The sequence below is a fragment of the Pyrgilauda ruficollis genome, unplaced genomic scaffold (assembly GCF_017590135.1).
Source record: "Pyrgilauda ruficollis isolate IOZ18807 unplaced genomic scaffold, ASM1759013v1 scaffold2, whole genome shotgun sequence".
Taxonomy (NCBI): Eukaryota; Metazoa; Chordata; class Aves; order Passeriformes; family Passeridae; genus Pyrgilauda; species Pyrgilauda ruficollis.
Window position 1 is genome coordinate 28,094,010 of NW_024519206.1, and position 26,589 is coordinate 28,120,598.

The 26,589-nt window shown below is 39.6% G+C and overlaps 1 protein-coding gene across 4 annotated transcripts in view; it reads left to right on the plus strand.

Annotated features, from left to right (window-relative positions):
• The first annotated feature begins 1,686 nt into the window (after window positions 1-1,686).
• EZH2 (enhancer of zeste 2 polycomb repressive complex 2 subunit) overlaps window positions 1,687-26,589 on the plus strand; it is a 50,712-nt gene continuing 25,809 nt past the window's right edge. For 3 of the 4 annotated variants that reach the window (XM_041466145.1, XM_041466146.1, XM_041466147.1), the window contains exons 1-3: window positions 1,687-1,900; window positions 23,218-23,341; window positions 23,837-23,965. In XM_041466145.1, coding sequence (XP_041322079.1) covers window positions 23,225-23,341; window positions 23,837-23,965 — 246 coding nt within the window. In that variant the 5' untranslated portion in view covers window positions 1,687-1,900; window positions 23,218-23,224. The remainder of the gene's footprint in view (window positions 1,901-23,217; window positions 23,342-23,836; window positions 23,966-26,589) is intronic. The other variant, XM_041466148.1, reaches the window with a different exon arrangement.

A 26,589-nucleotide genomic window follows, 5' to 3' on the forward strand; every position in this document is an offset into this window, starting at 1 on the left:
AGTCTGGAAATTTTAAGTACTTTCACATAGAAAGAGACTATAAAAACACACAAGTACGTTGCCTTTAAGTAGAAGAACACCGAGCCTCACTTGGCACATAAGCCAACTGCATTATTTGGGGATGAAGGTGCATTTGTGATTTATTTCCCAGCAAGAGATTTTTATCACTTAGGACCTCATTACAGTGGCTACTGCTCATTTTTTGAACTTTGACCCTAAAGAAGCACTAAGGTAGTGCTAGGAAGCACAAGGAAGAGGGAAGCTGATATTTGGTGAGAAAGGATGACAGAAACAAGGATGTTGATTGCTCCAGCGCACAACGGAAGTGGCACTCGATGTGGGACACATGAGAAAGGGATCTGGTGACAAGGGAGGTGGAGGTATCATTAGAAAACTTATCTTGGTAATTTTATTTTTCCCTGCTGAAGCAGAGTAAAGGCTGGAGCGACCAGAGAGCAGCAGAATAAAGGTGCACAAACCCTCAAGGTTTAAACACAACCTCGGCAACAAGATTGATGAGCACGGCTCGTGGATTAGAAACGAGGGAAAAAGACAGCAACCTTAGAGGCTGGAGACAGCACGTAGCGAGCAACAGGATGCGAGTCTGATGCGGAGCGAGCACTTTGCTGCTGCTGCGATTTATGACATCCCCCCACGACAGGGGGAAACCGCTCGGGATGCGGAGCAGCGAGGGAGAGGAAGCCGCCGGTGGCTGCACTGAAGGAGGGCTGGCGGCGGTAAAGTTTGGGCAAGCAAAGGCCAAACAGGCGGACGCGAGGCAGCAGCGCTGCAATGTGACTCAGCCGGCCGAGACATCCGCCGGGGAGCGGCGGGGCTGCCCCGCGGGCGTGGGCTGTCCCCAGCCTCCAGGGCTGATACATCCTCGTTTTCTCTACGTGTCAGATCTGTGAGCCACGCAAGCCCACGGCGTGATTTGGCAGCGTGGGCGCGTTTGTGATTTATTTCCTCCGCGAGACTTTTCTTAGTCAGAACCCCCTTACAGTGGCCGCTGCGCATTTCTGGCCCTGAAGATGCGCTGAGGTACCCACAAGGAAGAGGAGAGGTGATATTTGGTAAGGAAGGATGACGGGACTTGTGGCAGCAAGGGTACGGCTCCAGTGTATCTCGGAAGTGGCACTCGATGCGGGACGCATCGGAAAGGGATGCGGTCACAAGGGAAGGGCTAAGTACCCGCCAGGAAAACTTATCTTGGAAATTTCATTTTTCCCTGCTGAAGGTGGAGAAAGGCTGGAGTGACCTCCAGCGGCTGAGCTCCCGCGCCGGGGGAGCAACAGGCGGAGCGGCGGTGGGGACGGAGGGCCCGCTCCGGACATTCCCGCCCCCCGGGACCGTTACGGCCGTTACGCCTCTCCCGCTCTCGGACCGATTCAAACTCGGCAGCGGCGCCGAGCGGGAGCGCGGCCCCTCCCGGTGCCCGCCAATCCTCTCGCCTGCCTCCCTCCCTCCCCTTTCCCCTCCCTCTCCCCCTTCCGCACGTGAGGCGGCCGCAGAGTTTCAAGCCTCCCCGGCGCGGCGCGGCCCCGGGCCCGGCCCCGCCGCCCCCCGTCCCCCCGCGCGGGCAGCGCGAGAACAAAGAGTTCTCCCCACCCCTCCCTGCCCCCCCCGCACGTGGGGAGCGAGGCCGCGCCCCTCGCCCCGCCCCCCGCCGCGCCCGATTGGCCCGGCGGGGCCCCGGCCGCGTCCGTCCGTCCAATGGGGGCGGCGCTCGGCGCTCGCCAATGAGCGCGATGGCGATTGGGCCGGCGTGTTTGGCGCTCGGTCCGGGAGGGTGAATCCGGCAGCCGGAGGCGGAGGGAGGCAGAGCGGGAGCGCCGAGCGGAGCTGGCGGCGGCACCGGCGGGAGCGGCGGCGGCGCGGAGCCGGGGCGGCGGGGGGGCGGGTGAGTGAGCGGGCGAGCGAGCGACACCTCGCGGGCTTGAGGCGGCTGCGGCGCCGGGAGCGGCTATTTATACCCGGGTCCTTTGTCATGGGGGAGGGGAGGAGAGGAGGGGAGGGGGCGGCAGGGAGGAAGGGAGGGGAGGATGGGGGCGGCGGCGGCGGCGGCGGCTCCCGGGGAGTGGCCTCGTCTCCTTCCCGCGGGGCGCCGGCGGGCAGACACGCGGGCTCCCGGCCGGTGACAGCTGGAAGGGGGAGACATGGAGTCTGGAGTGCCCTTTGTCTAAGTTGGCTCCGTCCAGCCCGGCCGGCGGCTGCGATCCCCGCCCGGCGGGGCGCAGACCCGGGCTGGGGGCGAGCTCGCCGTCACTCCTCCGAAGGGCAGGAGGGAGAACGGGGCGCAGACCCAGCGATTCCCTTCCCCTCGTCTCCGCTCCAGCCGGCGGCACGCGGCGGCTCCGGCGCGGGCAGAGGGAGGTGTGCGTGTGTGCTTGTGTGTGTGTGTGTGTGTGTGTGTGTGTGTGTGTGTGTGTGAGCCCGGCGCACGGCGGGCAGGGGAAATCCGTGTGCCCGCCGTGGGCAGCTCGGCACGCAGCTCGTCCCTCTCCTCCCGGGAGGCTGGGACAGGTCCGCCCGGGCTCCCGGAAGCCGGGGCCGGCCGGGCGGGGAGGCTGAGCGCGCCCCGGGCCGCCCGCCCGCAGCCGCGGGACGGCGGGGCTGGGCTGGGGGCTCCCGCCGCGGCTTTGGGGCGCTCCAGGCTCAGGGAGGGAGCTCAGGAGGGGCCAGGGGGGAGCTCAGTCTGGCGGCCGCTCCGGCGAACTTCCTAATCTTGGAGAACACCGTGCGATCCCGATCATCCGGAGCGCCGCAATAAAGTTCATAAATAGCTGAAAATTCGGGAGTTTTGGGTTTCATATCGCCAAACAGGGCGATACGGAGCACTGTTTAAAGCGAGGGTGTCTGGGGATGTGCGAAGCAGAGTACCGGGCTGAGCCGTCTGAGAGCAACAAATGTGTGGTTGAATAAAGAAATCGGTGTGTTGTGGCATCATGCACATGTATTTAACATTATCAGGTCTTCGAGGTGATACCAAAATTGTTATTCATGCACGAAAGAAAAGCAGTGCGTGCACAAAATGTGTGGCAGGAATGGGACAATAAACTTGTATGTTTCTCGAGATACTTATTTCTAACTTACAAAGCACCATACTGATTTTATTGGAGCAAGAGAAAAGTTTTTCATTTTTAAAGCTGGAAGCTCAGATTCTTGTTCTCTCTGATGAGAAGCATTTAACAGTGAGGAGAAGGTAATTTAGTTCTATCAGGATAGGTTTTTCTTTGCTTAAGTCTAGCAACTCTAGTTTCAGCTATTGGAGTTTGGTTCTTACTAATACAGATTTCAGCGAAGAGTTTTTACCAGCACGTTTAAGTGTAATCTTCACATCTAAGTGGGGATTTTTCTCAAAGATTGGTTAATATTTTTTAGGGGTTGGCACATTCAGATTCTTTATGCAATTTATAAAAATTTAAAGGCCATTCTTTGTTTGTCCCCAGTGTCTATATCAAATTGAGAGTCCGGGGAATGTTTATTTGTTGTAACAATAAAGCATCTGCAGAAGGGTGAGTATTACTTGTACATAGTGTGCTATAGCTAGTCTCACTAGTGATTATTAAAATGTTCATATTTGAAAGCTACTAAGTCTTTCAGAAAACACACTTCCAGTATTTTAGGAGATGTGACTCAGAAGTTTTCTGTGATGTGTTGAATGTTTTTAAGAGCTAGTACTTTACAAAGTACTGGATAAAAAAAGTCACATTTCTTGTTCTGGAGTTTCCTTTACAAGAAGAAAAAAAGGAAAAATATTTTTTTCCTTTCCTCCGCCTCCACGAGAAATGAAAGTAACAATTAAAGTTAAACAACCTGTGCAGAAATCTGTGACAGTATAATGTTCCATGAGATGCCAACTGCTATTTTTGTCTGGAACTTTGGAAGGATTCAAGACTTTAATTTAGGAGGAAAATTGGGAAAAACTTTTGGGTTCTTTCATAGATTTTTTAATATGTAATTTCACCTTGAAAAGTGGCAGACACTGGAAATCTACACCTTCAAATAGTCATAAAATAGTCACTGCTCAGTTTAAAATGAGCTGAAGTGGTTGTGTGTAAGCTTAGGCCAGAGACTTGAAATTCAAGCTCAACTTTTTTCCCCCCTGCTGTGTTTTTTTCCTTTCTTGCTAAAACTGCCAACAAGCTGAAATATGGTGATTTCTTTGAAGACATGCTTTCAAATTGGTTTTTGTTTGTTCTGTAACATTGCAACCTTCATAGGTGAAATGTAAATATTCCTGTGCTACTTCTTACCTGCAAAGAAACTTTGGCTTAGGGAGAAGGGAATTTTTCTAGTGTATTAATTGAATGCATGAGCTGTATTAGATATAGAGAGAGTGCAAGTCCCTTTCTGTAAAGAAGCTTATGTCAGAATAAGCTACATCTACAATCCAGTGCAGGCCAGCAGTGCTCCCAGGAAAGTTAGTGTACTCTAAAATTCCTCTTGCAATTAGTCAAAAGAAGTGTTCTGTCACTGTTCATGAGACAGTTCAGCTTCTGTAGCTGTATAGATCATGGATGCATTTTAGTAAGTTCACAGCTGTAATGGTGAAACTGAATAACAATTTTAGATGGTGGTTCTATATTCATGTGATTGAACAGTGAGAGTTGTTTTTAAAAATGGCTGCAATACTGACAGAATGCACATTTAATAAATGTCTGCTTTACGTTGTGTTTGAGCAAAAGTGCGGTGGAAAACCTTTAGTGTTGGCTGTAATCTGGAAGTTCTGTAATTCTACTGTTAGGACTTACAGATGGATCTTAGCTGACTTGAGGAAAAGTATCTGTGAAACTTTAGGGGGAATAACATTTTCCCCAGCAGGGATGCTGAAGAACAGAACCAGAACCTGTCCTTTGCTAAGCAAGGAAGTTCACTGAGCCGATAAAGTAATTTTGGCAGTATTACTTATCCAAGCAAAATTCACTTTACCAGATTTTTTAAAGAGTGAAGGAAATGGGCTGCATACTGTAAATATAATTCTTAATGATTTGCGTAACACATTAACAAACAAGACCACTGTTAAGAGAAGCTGTAGGACAGTAACAGGAGATTTATTTTAATGTTGAAGTTGCTTCCAGCCTTCTGTTCCTTCCGTCAGCGAAGTCCGTGGAGAGCTGTGCGGGGCCTGTTGAAGTGGTGTCTGATTGAAGACAGCATCTGTAAATGTATCTATCTATAAATGTATCTACACATTTAACACCTAAGTGTATGACTTGTACAACTGTTCCGGAGTGGCTAGGTCAGGCTTTACATGGATGAGTTACTCCTGTACTGACATAGTTTAAGGAATAATTTTAGTTAAAGTAGCTATGTCTGCTAGGAGAACAGTGAGGCAAACTAAAATCTTGTATAAAATGTATCCAGACCAGCAAAATCTTGTGTAAATTCTATGCAGAAGAGAGAGGCGTGCTTCACAGGGGAATGGTGACAACACGTGTTACAAGTTAGTCAAATGCTCAGGTTTATTTTTTAGCTGAGTATATGCCCAAGGGTTTTGTTGAGCTAAAGATTAAAAGGAAAACAATGTACAAAATTACAAAGCAGGTATTCTATCTGTTCTCAGAGAGATCAGTTAAAGACTTTGGGATGATAGTGTGTAGGTCTATTTATGGATGAGGTGAAACTAAAAATAAAATTTATTGGGGGATGGTTCTATTGCGCTCCAAGCAAGAAACGGAAATTTTCTAAAACATGCTGCTTTCTGTAACTGATAGTAATAGGCAGTTTGATTATACACCTAGATTTCCACTGAGACGGATCAGACTGTGGACTTGGTTCTGAATTAAGAGGTAAAGTAACACTACTAAAATTGAGTAGAGACAACTATTAAGAAGAATGAAAGGTGTAATTTGCATATGAAATTGACAAATTAAGCTTGCTTAAAAATACTTAAAAAGAAAGGAATTTTAAAATATATAATAAATTATTTAGCCACAGGTTTGTAAATGGATTGTAATTTAAAAATACTGGGAGAGAAGAGGATGTCTATTAATGTCCTTGCTGTGTCCACAAAAAAAATCCACAAAAAACCAACCAAATAAACGGCACTCACCCCCAAATTAGTGTGGATCATGCTCTTATTTAAGAAACCTTTTGGCTGAAGCTTGGACATAGGATTTTTCATTTATTGTGCCTGTTTGTAAAAACTGCTGTTGACTTGGAATGATTTATAATGCATTCTCTGCTTCCTATCTAGTGGTAAAATCAGTAGTACTCTTAAAGTAAGAAGGCCATTTGGACATTTAGATACATACTGTGCGTGATCTGAATGCTGTGGATAAAAATAACAGTGTAATGATGTGAGTGGATCAGCACAGTGTTGTCATTTGCTTGAAAATGTGATGTAGTACTTCCAAAGCGTCTAATTGGGATATATATGATTTCATTAGCAAATGAGGTAAAACTGGTGTCTTACTGTGTGCAAATATAGACTTCCTTGATACACAATTACAGAATACTTCAGAATTTGCTATTAGTTTTCTTTTTTTGTATATACATATGGTGCCTGCTTGAATAACATTGTATGTGTAATTATGCTAGCAAAGTAGTACAAATTGCAGTTCGCGTCCTAGGCTTTTTTGGATATGAACTGAAAATAAATCTTTACAGGAGGGTATGATTTCTTTATATTTTTAAATTGTTTTTTGATCTAGAACCAGGCCTATTTCCCTTGTCAGTTATTTGTTGTATCTGGCTCCTTTCCATTCTGCCTTTTACAAGGTTAGTTCAGTTTTTCCTGCCATGCATTCTCTATTCACAGCCTGCATGTTCAGTTTAAATCCCAAAGCCATCAGATGTAATTTAAAGAAACAAAGTATTTGAAAGGAAGAAAACTCAAATCTTATAACTCATATATAATTTTAATATTTTTTAATGTGTGCTGGTTTCCTTTACATGTTTCTTAACATGAGTGGATCTGGCAAGCTTTATATTTTTGGTGTGTAGTCTGATTTCGTTTTTGCTAATAAGAAAAAAATTCTGGAGCTGGAATTAATTTTGCTGCTTCTGTAAGAAGTCGTATGTGTGTTATAGATATTTGATTTACCCGTGGAACTGTACCATGGCAAATGAATTACAGTTGGTATTATCATCTGTTTTTTAGTGTTACCGTATATAACCAGGACAGTGTAAATTCTGTCCTTTGTGACAACTTCTTCCTGTTGTGTGTCCATGTTTGTGCCATGTTTCTAGTGAGTATTTATTGCCAATGTGTTTAGTGCAAAGCTAAATCCAGTAATTATTGGAAGAAGAGATCGACATACATTGAGTCTTAACATAGTTTAACCATTCATGGTGGTTAAACTATGTTAAGAATAAAACAATGTATGTACATGGTTGCTTTGAAGCAGGGGGCCATAAGGTCCCAAGACCTTATTTAGTATTTGCAGTTCTCTTCCACAGCCAAAGGGAGATGTTTTCTTTTTCACTGAAGAGTGGTGAAGTTTTTGGGGGTTGCATGTTGGGTTTTATTTTTTTCTTTTACTTTTTTCTGTGGTTTTCTTTTTTTTTTTTTTTTCAAGATAAACTGTTGTAATTAGTTTTCTGTATTAAGTCAAGCTTCTGGAAAAGTAGTATCTGTGTTTTTTTTCCTTTTTAAGCAACATCTAATATAATGTGCAGGTGGATTTATTGCTGTATGTCTTACAGAATAAGGATGCCATACTTTAGGCCCAGTTATTTTGCGAAATTTTAAATGATTGTTTTTTTAAGTAACTTTTACAGTTACTTTCATCATTTGAAGCTCATTTTGAAATTATTCAGGCAAATGGCAAATACCAGTTCAGCTTCAATTTGCCAGACTGCTCTACAGTAAATTCTGCATACGTGGAAGTGTAATGTCTTTCAAAGTTAAGCTTTTAGGCTATTTGCCTGAGCAGGGAAGGAGTATGGAATAACTATTGAACCTGAATTGTTGTGCATCAGGGCTTTTCCTGTGTGGAATGTGTGTTGCTTTTGCAAGTATGGGTTGAACAGAAAGACCTGTGGCTATTTTAGTTTTTAGAGTATAAAAGGTGTGTCCACAAAACAAGTTCAGGTGGAATAGACTATGCTCTTCAAATTCTCATCATAAATTATTTTTCCTGTGGAGACATGTCTGAAATGTTTCTAGCAAATGTTACTTTTTCTGCCAGATTTATCCAGGATATCAAAAAGCTAAATTTTTAAGAGATGGAGGTGTTAGGCAACAGGGGTTAATTGGAATGTGTGTGGGAGTCATCTAACTCCTCTGGGTGTCTGTGAATGAGTGTGAAAAGAGAAATTCTGGAGGTACACATTTGAGCAACTCAAAGGTGACGCTCAAGTTTTATGCAAAAAACTCTTTCTCCTGACAAATAGCCAGGCTTGGTTTGCTGTAAGGAACGTGGGATGGTTTTAACTGTGACTTGTAAAAAGTATGATCAAATTTGGGCTTGAAACTTTTTGTTGCTGTGGTGCTGCTTGGAGTTTTAAAATGTTTTATTTGTTTTTTGAGCCAAATAATCTTACTCATCCATGCAAATGTTAAAAGTGTTTATAGATGCAGATATCCAAGTGCAAAGCAAATAGTTGCATTACCTGGTGCATGGTGTACGGCTCACGTTGCCCAAAGTGAAGTGAGATGTCAGTCAGTTTCAGTTACTGCCAATTTGGTTCAGTCTTTAATATAAAAATATTTGGTTATGGTCTCCCTGTTCTCCCTTTTCCCTCCCCCCACCCAAGTGGACAAGTACTTGAACTTCTTGTTTTTATTTCCAAACCGGTATTTTTCTAAAAGTATCGAATGTTGAAATATGCTGGAGGAAAGTGGTAATGCAGGGAATTCAGAAGTTTTTTTCTTTTAAATGGGTTACTCTTAGTCCTTAAGTGGTATTCAGTAATGATTTAATGTCTGTTTTTACTTCTCTAAATCCTGAAGTGGGGACACAGAAGGATTTTTTGAAGGGAAGAATAGCTTTGAAAGTTGCAGGCTTGCTTATGCAGATAGAACACTCCAGTTCGGATTTATCTTTTTCTTTTAAGGACTGCCTGAAAACAAATTATGTTCTGTTACTTTTTGTATTCTGCTGTTGAATTGTTTAAGGAAATGTATTGAATATCTAATTATTTGTATTAAAATCTTGTTTTCTTATAAACAGACATAACATTTTTGTTTTTCTCTGGTGAAGGGAATGAAACTGAGAAGCATCCGTACCAGTGTTTCTTGAAGAGTAAATGTTCTAAATGAAGAACTCCCACAAAGTGAGATAATGTCAAAATAAATCCAAAGGCAGCGTGCTCTTAGGAAAAAAAAAAAAAGTGCTCTCCTTCCTTGTCTCACAGAAAATCTGAAAAAAGCTTGATATTTAGACCAGTGCTGTTGTGGGATCTTGCTGAGATCAACCTATAGTTAGTTACAAAAACTTTCAAAATGATTGGGGGGTTTTCTCATGATCAGATGAGTTCTTGTAGGTTTTCTTAATGATTGTTATTTAAATTTCTGAAGCAGATTGTTTAAGATTATTTGAGATGGTAAGGAACATGAATTGATTATTCTCTGAAATGCTCCTGGAAGATCAAGAGTTACTTGTAAACTCTGAGCAGCAAAGTTTTTAACATGCTGGCAGATAGAGTAAGGGGTGTTGAATACTGGCAGTTGCTTTGCTTTGCTAGTTTTCTAATGCAGAAAAATAGAAGATTCTCATTTAAAAAGAGCAAGAAGATAGATTAAGATTTCTCATGTTTTTCCAGGAAGCAAAAGGGAGTGAAGAACCGTATCTTTCTATTTAATATCCAAGAGCTTCTTGACACTTCATTCTTTCCTTTCTTTCTTTCTTCCTTGTCTGAGGGAGTTTTTAGTATCTGCCTGGTCAGTTTATAATAATGGTAGGAACTCCTGAGAAGGATTTTAATGCAACATAGTGTTAAACCATATATGTGAATGAACTGTTAGGGGAGAAAGCAAGAAACAAAATGCTGTAGGAGGTGAACTAATATTTATAATTTAAAAAAAATCAGATGGGGAACATGATTGAAGAAAACATGAGTTCTGTGAGCCCTTGAGCTGACATATTTCCCTCCTGTCTTGTGTGTCAGTAAAACTGAACTACCTCGACTTACTAAATGAGGAGAGCATTTAAAAAAATAAGTGGTATGAACTGAGCACATCCAGAAACTGATCTGCAGACGTAGGCATTTAGTAATGTCACAAGGAGTTGAAAATTGGAAGGCGTAAGGCCATGGCTCAGTGTCTTTAGGTGGGGCCAGAATGACTGGATGCTCACTTTCTTCAGTCAAAAGCAGCAAGATATTTTCAGTCAGAGAACTTCCTTGCTTCTGTCAATGGCTGCAAAAATGCTCCTGCTGTCAGGAGGGAGATGATAGCACAGGTGCAAGTAAAAGGGCTTCTTTTTGTAGCAATGCCAGCATCAAGTAGGGGTGATGCTTGAAAGTCAAAGCTGGCAGTTTTTGTCTGATATCTTTGGGCAGTAATGAGGAACTGTGTTTGGAGAGATTACCTCGGCTGTTAAAAACAGACTGGAAACAGTAATTGATGAAGGAAAGTGTGTGTTATGATCAAGGCAAGCCTAAGTCAGGAGTTAAATACGTGGGGGGCAAGCAGGTGCTCCTACCAAATCTGGACTGAGGGTTAGAATTCCTAATATCTAAGATAGGAGCATTCCCTTGCAACATCTAGGTGTACAGTGCAGGATTGTAGCTGCTGTAAAATACTGTATCTAATTATGTTACATGCTGGAGCAGAGAGCAGTGACAGTGAGTCTTTGGAATGGTGGTTGGCTGCAGTGGCATTGCTTGGGTAGGGGCTGCTCTCTGTTGACATGTCAGTGTCTGCAGCCCTAAGTGGTGTTTCTCCCTAGTAATTTACTTTTTAATGACTTCCCCAATCTCTTAAGTTTTTTATTTTTCATAGAATATATGCTCATGCTGAAGCTTTTCGTAATGCCAGAGCACTTATAGTCCTTCGTGCAACTGTTACAGACCATAAATGTAACATAGTGGACAGTAAACCATGTCACATTTGTGCACAAATGTTTACCATTTGCATCAGAAGTTCCTGTAGAGGAGGTATGCAGAAGGGTTCATCAGCCTTGTTATCACAAGTAAGGCTAAAAATCAGCCATTTAGAGGAAATTCTGACACGCTGCTTAGCTCAGATTCAAGGTATTGTCTATGTTATAATATTTTAATAACCCCTCCAGTGGTAACTGGTTTTTGTTTGGGAAATAATCCTGCAAATAAAAATATAGTCATTAATATAGTTAATAAGTTAGTTTCATAGTAGTACTACTACAAATAAGTAGTTTAATTGGATGAAATATGTAATGAAACTGTACTCTTAGTTCACTGAGATACACCTATGTACAAGTGGCTAAGAGAAAAGGCTGTGCACAATCATTTTGTATATCATAGATCAAGGTAGTTTGTCATGGCCAGGTGAGAAATTGCCACAAAATGGGGATTTTTTTTTCTATAAGCCTATTTTGAAATTAGCTCAAGTTCTTACTCTGAAGATACAGGAGAGCATCTCATTAGTCTTGAGTATCCTGAAATATGAATTGGTGGCTATTAACTTAAAGAGCTAGTGGGGTAGTAACAAGGCCCAAAAACCCATTGTGTTTGGGAAGAAATAATTGAGATGGCACATGTTTCAACACATTTTGCGGAAGCAAATAATAGAATAGTTGCTTGTTGTGAATGTGTCTACCACTTGACTCAGTGATTTCTTCAAGTCTATGTTTAAGTTAGAAAAAAAAAAAAAATGGAAAAAAGCCAAAACAAACCTCGAATCAGAAGACAACCAACCATTTAATATACCAGGGTAGAGATCAGCTTTCTGATCTTAAATATGCTGAGTGCAAGCTAAGGCTGTAGTCCCTTAAATGGCAGAAAGTAAAAGGTCGGAAAAATGTGGCACTTCAAAGGCACAAAGGTTGGGCTGTAAGAGAAGCAGAACCCCATTAGGATATGAAGACAACTAATTTGAAAGTAACAGCCCTTATATGTGGCCTTTTATTTATTTTAAACATAATGTTCAGTTCAAGCATTCTAGTTAGACTGCTTTTGTAATTAGTGAAGAGTTTTCCAATCTTTTTTAATTACAATTTCTGAGAGAGAGAGCTGAAAGTTCTAATTGTACTGTTAACCAGACAAGGCATCTTTCAAATGAACCAACACATGGAATGGTAGTGGGAAGGAGTGTGTGAACTAGCTAGTTGATGGAATTGTTAAAGGAGACTAATGTTTCTACTGATTATGAGAATCTGTGATTGTACACCAAACCCAAGAGTTTAGTCTGATTAAGCTCTTAAGCATTTTAATTCACAAATTATTGTTCCTTTAATGGTAGTGTTTTTCACATTGTGTCTGTAGCAGATTGAAATACTGAGAGTGTTAGTGCTCATTGTTTTCATCTTTTGAATATTAACTGAAATTTAAAAGGCAAATAAACTCCCTGGCATGAGCTTTAGAAATAGTGTGGTCCTTATTTTGAGATGATGGGCCCAGCTGAGAGATATATTGACTTGTAGAATAGTTGTAGATCTAGAAGTCCTCTGATCCAGTCTCCAGCTTGGGTTAGGCCAACACTGAAATAATATTTTCCAGACCACTTTTAAAATATTTTCAAGAGTGGAGATTCTGACACCTCTGTTTAATACATTCCTATGCTGGACCACACTCACTGGGAAGAATTTTCTTCCTCTACTGAAACGAAATCCCTCACGGAGTCCTGTCGCCTCTTGTATTTTCATTTTAGCATAGATTAGCATGCTTCAGTAGAAGAGCTAGAACAGTGCTCAAATTCTGTGATTGTCTGGGTTTAGCTCTGATTTGTGTAGGAAAGCAAGCTATTCAGGGAGTTAATTCCATTATGTAGTGGTTGAAATTCTCGGAGTGACTCGTCCAATTTTGATAAGGCCCAGAAACAGACAGAAGTATGACACATTCTTAAGAGTGTGCTCAGCAGTTTGGGGAGCTTACATGTGGTATTCTGAAAGAATATTTGTAGGAATAAATAGAACGTGCCTTGAAGCCTTTGACTTATGCTAATACTCATTGAGTGGCTGTAGTGGGATGTGGAATGTACGTGGCAGAATGCAATTGAAGGAACCTACACGAGCTTTTCATCTGTCTTGCACATCAGGTGATGCAGGCAAGTTTGCTGCTATTGTTTGCCACTGACTACATCTTTTCAGAACAATCTTTAGTTGATCAAGAGATAGCAGGAAACAGCTTCTTGAAAGCTACTCCTGCAGAAGTAGTTAATGCATTGACTGCATTGATTGTGCAAAGTGCTGTAAAGAACAAAAAACTACACAGTGTGAATGATATGTTTTACATGGTGTGGAAGATAAATGTCCTAGTCTAAGATAAGTGGATGATATGCTGGAATGGTTTACTTGCATTGAAGATCAGAGGATTTTTTTCTGATTTCCCTTGACTCTGGTTTCATGGTTCCACTTCTTCCTTGCCAGTTTGGATATTTATGATGCCAGCATCAACAGCTTTGTTCCAGTTAGAAAACTATGCTTTTGAGTGCAGAAAATGTAATTGAAGTAATTTGAAGTAACTGATCACCACAATCAAACTTACCATATTTGCTATGTAAAGTCCATCTGAGATGCTGAGGTTGTGTAGACAGATAATGAAGAGAGGAAATAAATGCCATTTTAAGATCCCACTTCCTTTCCTGGTTCTAGTTGAGCAGTACACTAGGATGTATTTGTCATCAGCTTCCAAAAGCAAACAGGTAACGTTTAGTTTTGGTTGAAATGTTCTTCAAAGTGAAATTCTGTTAGGTAATTACTAATAAGCTAGTAACCATTGTTTATATCAGGAAGGAGAAAGTACACTGGCCTTGGATTTAACAGCAGTTTCAGTAGAGGCAAAATCTTCAACTTGGTGATACATAACCCCACAATATTGTAGTGACAGGGTAGTGTAAAACGGATTCTACTAATTGAAGTGTATTTTAGCATTGCAAATAGTAATTACAAATAAATAGCTGTCACAATAATAGGAGTTTACTTGTAAGATGAGACTGCTTATAATAAAAACATGACTATTTATAGCAGCAGACCTTCTGCTTTTGGAGCTGCCATATTACCTGGAAAGCCTATAGCCAGCATCAGTCTGTGTTGGTGTGAGGGCTGACACTAAAATGTCTTGGATGCCGTTGTTACCTGTAGCAGGCACAGGGCCTGCAAGGCCTCCTTGGAGGTCAGAATGCTGAGTTAGGAAATGCCAAGTCATGATGACTCGGGCCTTAGAAGAAAAGAATTCTTAAAGAAGAAAGAAGAGGATTTGGGATTCATCCCTTAAGAAGAATCTCCTCCTTTCCTAAGCATAGGAATCCTACAGGTTGAACAGATTTTAGCAGTAACAAAACACTTTAATACTCAAGTCTAATGGTTTTGTTTCCAAACTCACAAGGATCTACAAACTACTTTGTTGTCATCTTTATAGATTTGAAATGCTGTTTGTATTTCTTTTCCCCATCTTCTCCTGAGTTACAGAGAAAGATTAAAATCCACAGTATGGTGCTACTGGGTCAAGAGATTCTCCAGCAATCCCAGGTATCTCCAAGACCCAGTGCCTTCAGCACAGCTCTGAATCATGTAAGCCAGCAGGATCCCCCTCCCTGCAGGAATAAAGCAACCAGATACCAAAAAAAAAAAAAAAAAAAAAAAAGTTACCTATGCTGCAGAGCAGGTTTTTAATTCTGCTTGGAAGCCAGGGGTTTTCTGCTAACTTGAGGAGGAAAAAGAGGAAATATTTTGAATTTTCACACACAGTTATTGCTCCTCAGTTTGGGGTTGGCATTGGTACATATAAGGTTGTTGATGGTTCTCCTCCTTCCTCAGATTAATTAGTTAATAGTTTTGTCTTTGATAATAGCCTGTAAAAGTTTCCATTTCTTGAGTGATCAAGAACATTATTGCAGAGCATGTAATCTTGTCAGAACTGACCACGAGTGTTTTGTTAACCTACATCATCCACAACCACTGATGCCTGTCAGGGTGAGGAGGACTAGATGAAATGTTTGGAGTTACCTGCTTAGATCAGTTAACTGATCCTTTTCTTTTACATACTCCCGAAGAGAACCTGGTACTGGTTAAGCCTTTGTAGGCAAATACAAGCTGCTGGCCTTTATCTGCCCAAGGAGTGGTACAGCTGGCATGGATGGCTTAATAAATGCTTCCTGCTTCTGTTTTTTAAGTCTAATTTTTCTGTACCAGTAAAACTGAGTATCAGAGGGATGGCATGGTTTCACAAACACTTGTGTTGAAGCCTGAGCTGTTGCTCTCTCCAGTTTTAGTTCTTTGCCTCTTGTTTCTGCCCCGATGTTGCCCCTCTGTCCCTTGTGTGGATTCAAGAATTCATGGCTTGAACACATTGAACAAATCCGTGGCTGCTGAACAAGCTGGCATGTGAAGCTGGTTTTGTTGAAAAAATGTATTTAAAAACCAAGTATGTTCATTTCTGGGCTGTTCAGACAGATTTTTTTTTTTTTCCCTGCCTGACCTAGTTTGATTACAGAATCATAAGCACTTAAGCACTCACAGTAGAGAAGGCTGTGTAGAAGTAGAAATGAGTGACCATTGATACAGTGGACAGATGATGTCTTTTCCAGGTCAAACTGACACCAAATAGTATTTGAGGATGGTAGTTGAACTGATGGTAGCATTTGATGTAAGTTATTTCTTGAAATTTTAACTGCCTTTAATGATACTGTACTTCAGCATATGGAATAACAACATGATATAAATTTAATATATAAGTATTTTTAGGTATTTCTTGTTTAAAAATAGGTTGAACTGTACTACAAACTTAAAATACCACATTTCTGTGATATAAAATAGTAAAACCCACTACAGTTTATACCCATCTATTTCTCTCATTATTTCTGTAAAAGATTAAATGTGCTGTAGTTGTTTTTATGAAATATTATTAATAAACTGTGTTAAAATTTCCTATGTTGTATTTCAGAGGTGGAGATTTTTGTTAGTTGGTTTAGTTTGGGCTCTGAAATACCCAAGCTGACAGTGGCCTTGGGAATATTTTTCTTCCCATGAAAATGAGAATGTGGTATTTTACATAGATAAGTTTGAAAGAAAACCATGTTTTGCTTTGCTTTAGAAAATCCAGAAAGCAGAGTAGAAACTATAAAACTTCTAGTCATATCTCTTTGTGTGTTTGCTGTAATAGCACAGGTAAAAAGCCCTTTGAGTTTCTGTGAGTGTCATTTCCCCACCACCCACCTACAGCTTGCATAACTTAATGTGGAAAGACTTAGCAGCTCTGAAATCACAACTGATCAATTTTTCTTACTTAATAAAAAAAAAAAGTATTGGGGTTTGAACATATTTTTTTTTTTCTATTAATCTCTCTGTGCTATTTTAAAAGTTTGATACAAATGTAGAAGACAGGTCTGGTAGATTAAAGCATTAATTTAGAATTTATTTTCAAGTCAGTTTTTTTGAAGTCTGGCTATATGTATGTGTTTTATTGGTTTGTTGGTTTTTTTTCAGGTGATTGGTAGTTGTAGTAAGAGTGCTGGAAACTGCTTTGTCTGGAAAGATTTAGGATAGGTTCATGGACTGTATTATCTGTTTTAGAATTTAGGGTGTTCAAAACAGAATACTAAAAGAAAATTTCTAAGTTTCTAAGCAGTGAAGTTTAGTTTAACATATCTGAAAAATAGTTAGCTGCAGTTGAACAATCATTTTATTGTATTGTGCTGTGTAAAATCTTGTAACAAAAAGATTATATTAGTTCTTTATGAGGTGGTTTGGTAAAGTTAACAACTTCAGGTCTAAGCTTAATTCATTGAATTTTTATACTTGAAATGCATTCTTAGTGGGGGTATTTGGTTTTTTTCCTGTTTTCTAGCAAGTACTGAATTTTTCTGCAGGCTTGTGGAAAAATGTTGTTAATCCTTTCTGTTGCTAAAATTCTGCATTTTTGGGTTGACTGTAAAAGTTGTCCTAAATTCTGCTGCCCAAGTAAAAATTTTTTTTTGGTTTGTGAATAAACATGGAAGGGTGTGATAGGGTGTGGTTGGTTTTCTTTGGTTTGGTTTTTTTTTTTTTTTCTCATTACGTTCTGTAGATGCTTGAAAGAGTTCTGTGTTGACTTCAGGTAGGTTTATTATATAATAATTTGTCCTTTAGTAAGATTGCATAAGCTCAGGCTGAAAGACTTGTATGCTGTCTGGATCTGATAACAGCTTCCAGCTAAAAGAGCGTGCCTGCCACTCCAGAGCACGCTGATGTATGAAACCAGTGCCTGTTTGTGGTTTCACTGCCTGTACTAGTTTTTCTCTAGTGCTGGCCTGATTTTCTATAAAATTCTTCCTGCTTTATAGTTGTGCAGAGGATGCCACAGCTGTGGATGGGATCGTGAAACTCATCTGTGTTTCTGAAAACAATTGCAATAGTGAGTTTTTATTTGTCATTGGTCAGTTCTGTCTAGTTAATGAGCCTTACTGGGGTGAAAAAAAAGAGTTGGGAAGGGTGGGATGATGGTAAGGTACTATTGCTGCTGAGGAAGTCACTTTGGTGAGTACCTTCCTGATGTAGTGTTGACTCTAAATTAGTAAGGGCACAGTATTTGAAGTGCCAGCTCCTGCAGCCAGCGCAGGCTTTGAGTTTTCCAGTCAGTGGCAGTAGTTTTCCCTTTCCAGACAGGGCTCCAGTGGGCAGTGCCAAAAGTGAGCTGGAAGGGAGATCAAGCAGCACTCTGGTGTCATCCATTGAGCTGGGTCCTGCAGTTAAACACCTTCCTTTGGACATCAGCTTTTGAGAAGCATGTGTGAAAGCATTTGGCTTACACATCGTAAGAGGTAGAAGAAGTACTTCTCCCCTGCCTGCCCATGCCCCATCTGAATTATTTTATACCTTCATTACTCTCCCACTACTCTAGGCATCAAAAAACCCCATGATTACTTATTTCATTATTCTATTTGCATCAGATTTCAAATGCAGTTTCTCCACTGGGTTTTAGATTCTTCCGCAGCCTCACTGTCTCCTCACCCCCTGCACTGAAACTGGTGGTTAAGAGTGCTCTGAAGTGCTGTATTACATTAATGTATATTTAAAGTATGTGAATAACCTTATGAGTGTAGATTAATTCACAAAAAAAGAACTTGTAAATTATACTGTACTGTACAAAATATGTTTTGATTCGTAAATACCTCTAAATAGGGATCCTGAGTAGTGGGAAGATAATGTAATGTTATTACAATTGCAAACCAGTAGTGTTCTTTTAAAATGGCAGGCCCCCTCGTTTGTTCTCCCATGCTTCTTAGTTGAAAATTTTCATTAATTTATCTTTTTTCCTGAAATTTGCCATGGCAGCCAGAGGAGTTTAAATATAGTTTTTGACAGCTGTATTACTGTTTGAATAGTCTGCTTAATTTAGAGAATTATCTGTGTGCTTGTCTGTCACTGATGGATATTGCCAAAATGATCAAAGAAAAATAGGACGTTGTCTTTAAATAAGGCTATTTCTATGTTCTGTAGGCAAAACAGGAGCAATTTGAGCTGAAATGGTTCTACACTTCTTTGTCTTATTGTGAATCCTAGATGTATTGTACACAATTTGTCTGCTGAAAGTAAAGGTTGCCTGATTTAAGCTTATAGGCATGAATTTTCTTAAAAACTTACTGTAAAGATGTGGGTTGTGTTATGAAATGCTCAGCAGGGTATCTTTAAAAAACAAATGTATATGCTTTAGGACACTGCCATTTTTTTGGTTTTTATTTCCAGCCATGCGAGTATGAGTAGAAACTGACAAGAACACCTATGTCTTTGTTTCTATTTTCTTGTAGGTTTTTCTTTTAAATTTGTGTTTAGGTGGCTTTAGTATTTCTGATTCCTAGTACCCCTTTATTTTTCCCCTCAAGAGGGGCTAGTTTTGTTATTTTTTTGTACTTGGTGGGTGTCTGGAACAGCATTGGTCCTCTCATTAGTAAAATTATTCCTTTTTTCTCATGGCATTGGGGTGATTGCCCAGTTGGAATGAGACAGCCCACAGCTTTCTCTCCTCTGCAAAGGGGTTCCAGGGAGTTATGGCAAGGTTTCCCTCCTTCCTGTGATGCCAGGTGAGATCTGCCTGGGTTAGCTGAGATTGTGCATGGAAGTGATAGTGCGCTTTGGGAGAAGAGCTTTCTCTAGAAACAGTATCACTGCTCTTTGGAGTTCTGCTTGCTTTCTTTGTATTTCTTCTGGAGAGGCAATACTCTGCCCATAAATAACTTACTTGGCTGCTACATAGTTTTTTCTTTTCTTTTTTTTTTTGGATAGGACTTCTCAAGACTTGGCTCTTTGGCAGTTAGATGGTTTCTCTGGACCATTTTATTCAAAAGGATTAAAAAATGGCAAAGAATAAGATTTTAAAACAATACAAACAACTGGTGAGATTCAGAAGGGGAAATGGGAATGGAGAAGAGGGACAAGGCCTAAGGGCTCTCGGAATCAGACCATTGCACTAAGATAATCAGTATCATGTTTTATTTATTAAATGGAAACTGTTTCAAACTGTGCTGTCTTAAGAAAGACTTAACCATTCTGAGACAGATGGGATTTAGCTTGTGCCACTTCGGCTCCTGTACGGAATATTCTGAAACTTTATTGAAAAGTTGGCTAGTTCTGACATTGATCTTAACATTCACTAGCTTCTCTGCTCTGCAGTTCTAGCTGTGACTCCCATACAATGTAGTTTAAGGAAAATGTGTGGTTTTTTGTCCTACCTAGCAAAGTGGGAACTGTGTAGTCTGTTACAGTTCAGAGTACCAGTTCTGTTGTTTATGTGCACAAGAAAGTGATTTGGGAGAGGTTTGTCTAACACACAGGTGCTAGGCAAGTACACCACTAGTATGTGTACTTGTGACAGCATCTACCACCCTGAACTTGCCCCAGGGATGTCGTTGATGTTTCCCTGAAGTCTTTTAATTCTCCAAGTTACTTTTGCTTTCAGGGATGGGAAGTAGAGTACAGCACCCTACTTTCATAGTTCATGTTTTTTGCTCCCCAACACTGGCTGTCCTTGCCTGGGAAACTTCTTATCCCTGTTTCTCAGGTCTAGCTTCTTAAATTTAAAGTTTTGGGGATGACCTTTGAACTGACATGAGAAATTATCAATGGCATTTGTCTGTAGTCCTAATGTGAAGATTATCAATAGCAGTATGAGAACTAACTCTCTGAATATGCTCTTCCTGGCCAGTCCCCCCGCCTTGGTTTATTTTCGTTCTGTACTTTCTTCTGAGATTTGGGACACAAAACCAATTCTCTCCTACCGCAGTACATGTGTTAGCAACACTGTAATTCTACTTTGGTTATGTTAGACTGCCTGAAAGTACAAACACGCTTCACTTGGCTCTGCTGCTCAGATACCAGTAATATATTAATTTTGACAGTCTCTGAAAAGTTTTTACAAACATGCATCCAAGACATATTTTTCCCCCTAGATATAATTTTTCTATATTCTCTGTGCATAAGCTTCCTTTCCACTAAGTGCTTTTTCTCTTAATATGGGCTTACCATTTAAGATGTAGTTTCTAATCTGTTTATACACATTGGACTTAATGTATGATGTATATCCCACTGATTGTTGCACATTAATATTTTGGCTTTCTGTAGAAGAATTTTTCTTGCCATAACTTGATGTAAGCAACAGTGCAGATTTTTTCATTTTCTATCACATGTTAATTTAGTGACTTGACCATTAAGTTGTCTGTGCTGTACCCCAGATAGCAACTGGAAACTAGTGCAAGAGGACAGTGTTCTTAAAAGTCATGTTTGTTTTCAGATGAATAACCCTAGTGTAAGTTATGCTGTTTTAAAAGGAAGTACTAATCTTATGAAGTATTATTTTGTTACCATTTTAATATAACAGGTAGCTATGATGTTCATTGCTGGGAAAATTAATACATTGGTTTTTTTTTTTTTTAACTTTAATTAAAGGGGTTGTATTTCTCTCAGGTCTTCTTGGGACTGTACTTAAATTGTGTGAAAGAAAGAAATTCTGTTTGGTTTGTCTGTTTGTTGTTGTTTTTAATCCAATTTTATGTGATTTCTGTATAGATCTGCTTCTGATGAGCAGGGCTTATCTGGCAATTTAATTTCAGTCAAGAAAGCTATTTTTTTTAAGCTGGAGTCATTTGTTTTTATCCAGGAAACTAGAATAAGAAGTGCTGTGGTTGGGGTAGTATTAGAGCAAGTAAATGTAATTTGTGTTTCAGTTTTATGGGCTATATTATTTCAGTATCATCAGCTGAGCTTTCATTTATCTTTTGAGTTCATTAATGTTTTTTCCATGTCTTTTGGCTGAATCATAACTGAAGCAATTTTGATGTTCTGTACTGTTACAAATTGAGGTTGTCTGTTATTTAATGGTACTTATTCTGTCTAATTTATTTCCAGTTAACGGGTTGTTTTTCAATGTTTTTACTTTGCCTAGTTCAGCATATGATACAGAGTTTTTTCTGTACTTCATAATGCTTTTGTGCTGCTCTTTAGTCAGTATCATAATGAACTTTGAGTCACTGATTATCTTGTCTGTGTTCAAACATGAATGGTCTAGGATTATTTTTTTAAGTATCACTTCATTTTTTATCTTTTGTAACCGCTAAGGTTGTAGTAAATGAGGTACAAGTGGGTTTTACTTGTTGTCTTGTGCATGGACGCAGGGCAACTGTGTTTGATAGTTTGTTCCAGATTTATCTCCCCATGGTGAGATAAATGTCCTCACCCTCTGTCTAGTCAGGTACATCATGTAGTTATTTGTATCCCGTGTCTTCTTTCCTCAAAGGGTGTTTTCCATGATTTGTGTTGGAAATTCTGCTATTTGTTTGTCAATTATTTTTTAATCCTAAATCTAAAACCCCAACATTTTTTCTTGCAAAATATTACTTTAAATCTTATTAAGATTTGCATGAAAAGGGGTTCAGGCTTTTATAGACTTACTGCCTTTTTGTTCACTGTAAATGAATGCATAGTCTTGAGAATAAACAGGTTCTGTATTGATTTCTCCCTCTCATCATCATCATAAAGTCTGATAGAACTCAAATCTGACCTCTACAGAACTGCTGAAGATAGAGCAGTAAGCTTCCAGTAACTTGGATAAAGCTGTACCTATGACTGTTAGGGGAGCTGTAGTGTGGGGCCCTTGAAGGTAGCAGTGGGCATTGGATTTGAGGCCAAAGATGACACCTCTGTTCCTGTTAACCTGCCTTGATAATTAGAAGGGTTGGAATTGTTTCTGCTCAAACTGATTATGCTTGTTTGAGAATGTATTAGCCCTGGGCAACTGGATATTTCAGCCTTTCAGTCCACATGAATGATATTTTGAGCTTTTCACTGAAATATTGCAGGTTTTACAATGCAGCTCTTGAGAAGAAGCCTGTCTTTGATGTAGTGGTTTAGTTTCAGGATGCTGTCAAAATAGTCATTGCCAGCATAGCTGTAGCATACGGTCCTTGATTTTGAAAAATACAGAGCAGATTGGCATATTCTAGCAAGGCATTTGGAATATAACATAAAAATACAGCTTCATTGCCAACAGTCCTGTAACGTAAAAATGAACCACTTGGCACTAGGAGGGTGATCAGTAAAGTGGAATCAGTGGGCAGCTTGTGGTCTTATAGAATACTTGAGAAAAGAGCAAAGTCTCTTATTCTGACTGTTTCAAAACTCGTTGCCTGAATTTCTACAACTTTTTCATGCTTGAGTGGCTGGGTGGGGGGACTGAGTATCCTTGGGGTACCTCTGTACTTGATGTTAGCTCCAGAAGTCTATTGTAGGAGTTGATGTCTTAGTGAAGACAACACTTCCTGCAAGGAGGAAAAGGTTTGCCTGCCGTGAAGATAGTTCTCCAAAAGTTAATTTACAAGGCTACTTGCAATGATTCCAGCATTTGTCTTTGCAGTGGGAATCTTGATTTGTTCCTCTTCACCCCTTTGAATTCATCAGATACCTTTTTGCATAGAGGCATTAGAAGTGCAAATATAAAGGGTCCACTGATTTGCAATTAAAATTACTGTTTTCTGATGCCTATCACTTAAATAAGTTTTCTGTTTTTTTCTCTTGGACTGGGATGGTATTGCAAGAGTGTGATTGAAAAGGAATTAAAGGAATTGAATATGAAAGATATTAAAGGAATGTTGCTTTCCTATCTTAATTTCTGTAAGCAGCAGTGTCAGATTTGGTAATACAAACATGACATTGTCTCTTGTAGGATAATCATGGGTCAAACAGGAAAAAAATCTGAGAAGGGACCAATTTGCTGGAGAAAACGTGTAAAATCAGAATACATGAGACTGAGGCAGCTCAAGAGGTTCCGACGTGCCGATGAAGTAAAGGTACTTTATCTTTTGGTTCTATTGCTTATTAAGTTTTACAAGTATTGATTATTTTCTGTAGTTTGTGTCCTTCAGTTAACACTTGCTATAACAATTTCATTGAATACTTTGTCAAGATACTGAGAACTTGTCTTAACTCTGTGGTCTTATAAACATGTATGATACATTTATGTGTGATTGGGTCAAGAATGTTAAGTATCAGAAGAGGTTGTGGAGAGCTTATATGGCAACTTCTTTAGCTGCAGACTCTTTCAAATTCAATTTAGAATTTAATTCCATGCTAAATGTGTGACTCTCTAAATGTGAGAACATGGTATGAATTGAAGAAAGAGATCATGAACTATATTGAACTTCTCTGACGTTTAAACTAAATTTGTATGTTTTGAGCACTTTTGTTTGTTATAACATGTCTGGTTAAATGTTAGAATGCTTTAAGATGCTATCCGATGAATTTAGAATCTTTCATTTATTTATAATGTTGTGGTTAATTTTTAGAGTATGTTTAATTCTAATCGTCAGAAGATACTGGAAAGAACTGAAATCTTAAATCAAGAATGGAAACAACGTAGGATACAGCCTGTTCACATCATGACTTCTGTGAGCTCATTGCGCGGGACCAGGGAGGTTGGTTAACATGTGTTGTGGTAATTCCACTTACAAGGTTGTTAGCACGTTTTCATTTTATTACTGGAAAGTTGGCTGTTCTTTGTATTTTTTTTTTCAGCATGATATGACTTGGCAGCTCAATGTGTTTTGTATGAGTCTCTTAAATAATTTATGTATTGTGTACTTTGATAATATGACTTTTGCAAAGGAATAAATATGTAGCAGGTTACCTGCTTTGAATGACACACAAAAGTGAAACTTCTTTATTTCTGATAATGATTGGATCATACCTCAGCATCCTTTAAGAAAACTGTTCTGTCTGCGTGGTACTGGGAGTTTAGTCTTGCTCCTGTTGGAGTTAGAGTAATGAATCCTTGTGTTGCACAAGCAGACTGGGTGCTAAATTTGTGAAAAACACTTCCATAGTTGTGGCATAATTTGAGCTAAATGCCTAAACCTAAAATGGTTTCCACAGAATTGGTAAGGTTGAAAGGGACCTCTGGATGTCATCTAGTGCAGCTTTCCTGTTCAAGCAGGGTCGTCCTAGAGCATGTTACTCAGGATTGTGTTCTGTGTTGTGGTAGCTTCAACAGTGATTTAAGCCCATTCCAGCTCTCTATATTCATCCCAGCTTAATTTACCTTATTTTTAACTTGCTCTTAGGCATTTCTTCACACTTAACAAGTTTGAAGGTGTTTATCTGTAATAATCTGAAAAGTGAACTCTTTTCAGGAGGGTGAGAATGAAAAGACTTTGCTGTGAATAGGTTAAAAAAAGCAAACCAAAGCACTTTATCTGCAAATAAATTTGCAGAGTTTCTTGTCCTTAAAAGTTTAGTGGAGAACTGGGGAGTGGGAGTGTGTCACAGAAGTGCATTTCTGTGCATGTGTGTTCAAATGCAAGAAGGAGAGGACCTTGGTGTGTTATCCTTTAAATGTTCTTGAATATGCAATTATTCATGTACAGCTCTATAACTATTGTGTGGGATTAGAACTGATAATAATTGACACAGATACACATCCAATTTTCACTTTTATTTCGCTGGTAGAAGATTGTTCCTCTTTTTTCTTTTCTTTCAAGCATGGTGTTCACTATTCTTCATGTTAATTTCCTGCCTGTATTGATAGAGCACACTAATTACTACATTCAATCCAGTCTCCGTCTCATGAATCAGAACTCTAATGCTTGATTTAAGGTTGCCATAATTTATAGTGAGAGAAGTGAGATGAAAAAATGCTGGGGACTGTAAAAGACTACTTGAAAAATCTTCTTTTCTTAGTATGCTGAATTTCTTCAGAGTTGCATAAGACACTGGCTAGAGATAGAAAGGTTGTGTGAGAGCCTTCCTGTGTTTGGTGAAGAGTGCAGGGCATTGCTGGTGACAGTCAGCATCAAGTGGAGACCATAACATGCCCTGTGCAGGCCTACCTGGCATCAACCTGAGTTCCATACCAGAACAACAGAGCAGTGTAACTGAGCCTGAGCACCAAACTGAGTCACTTTGATGTAGCCCATTTGTCAGCCAGAGACTTCTAGTTCCAAAGAGAAAAGTAATTAATTCTTTTACTTTTGTATTTTGCTTTAAAAAATACATGAAAAATATGCTAGGTGGCTGCTAGCTAGAAAATTAAACATTAACCTGAAATGGGAATGAAGCAGTAGCATTGGATGGTGCCTAGAATATTAATATACACAGCAGAAATCTAATTTCATTTGCTGCAGATTAAAAAGGAAAGAAATAAATCTGGCTTGTGTCATTCTGCCGGGGTACTGTCTCTGTATATTGTTTGTTACATTACTTTGTGTATTTCTTTAGAAATGTGAAGCTCTGTTCATCTTTCCCTTCTGGAAAGGAGAAAGATCTTTTGTCTCCACTTCCTTTTTTCCTTTCAGGTAGCTATGATAGCTGTTCTAAACTTTGTTTTACCTACCTCCAAATCTTCTCTGTTGTACATCTCCTAGCTTTCTGTATGTTCCTGTCTGCTTTTGCTTATAACTTTTTTCCCAGAGTTCTTCATACTGCAGTTCAAGTATTTGAGAAAAGTTGATCTGTGTTTGTTAATTGTTGATTAGATGCAAGAATAACCTAATTGTTGTCTGTATCTCTATGGATTGTTTATCCTTTGAAGGCTACATAAATCTCTGAATATCCAAAACAGAAGTCCTGTAGCTGAAAAATTGATTGGTCTATCCAGAGTTACATACTAAGAATTAATTTTCATTTTTCCTTTGCAAGCAGAGAGCATGATGGAAGGCTTGAGGATAGGATAAACAGACAATAATTGGGAAACAAGGCAGGAATTAAAAAGACATGGAGTTTTTATTTATATAAGATGTCTTGCTGGCATTAAAGTAAAATTTTATTTATTTTTATAACATAAATAATACATGATTTCTGCAGTGTATTGATCTGAAGCCAGGGGAATTCACTTGCCCCTCAGATGGTCTGAGTGAATACACTAACATCAGTGTAGCAGCAGCAACAGGTACTAAATCTGTTTTGAGATACCAAAACTAATTTGTATTGTAGGTTGAATAGTCTGAGTAAAATACTATCACAACCACTTAATAATAAGTGGAAAAATGCAGTCATGATTTATTAGCAAATATATTGACATAGAAATAATGCTTGAGGTTCTTTT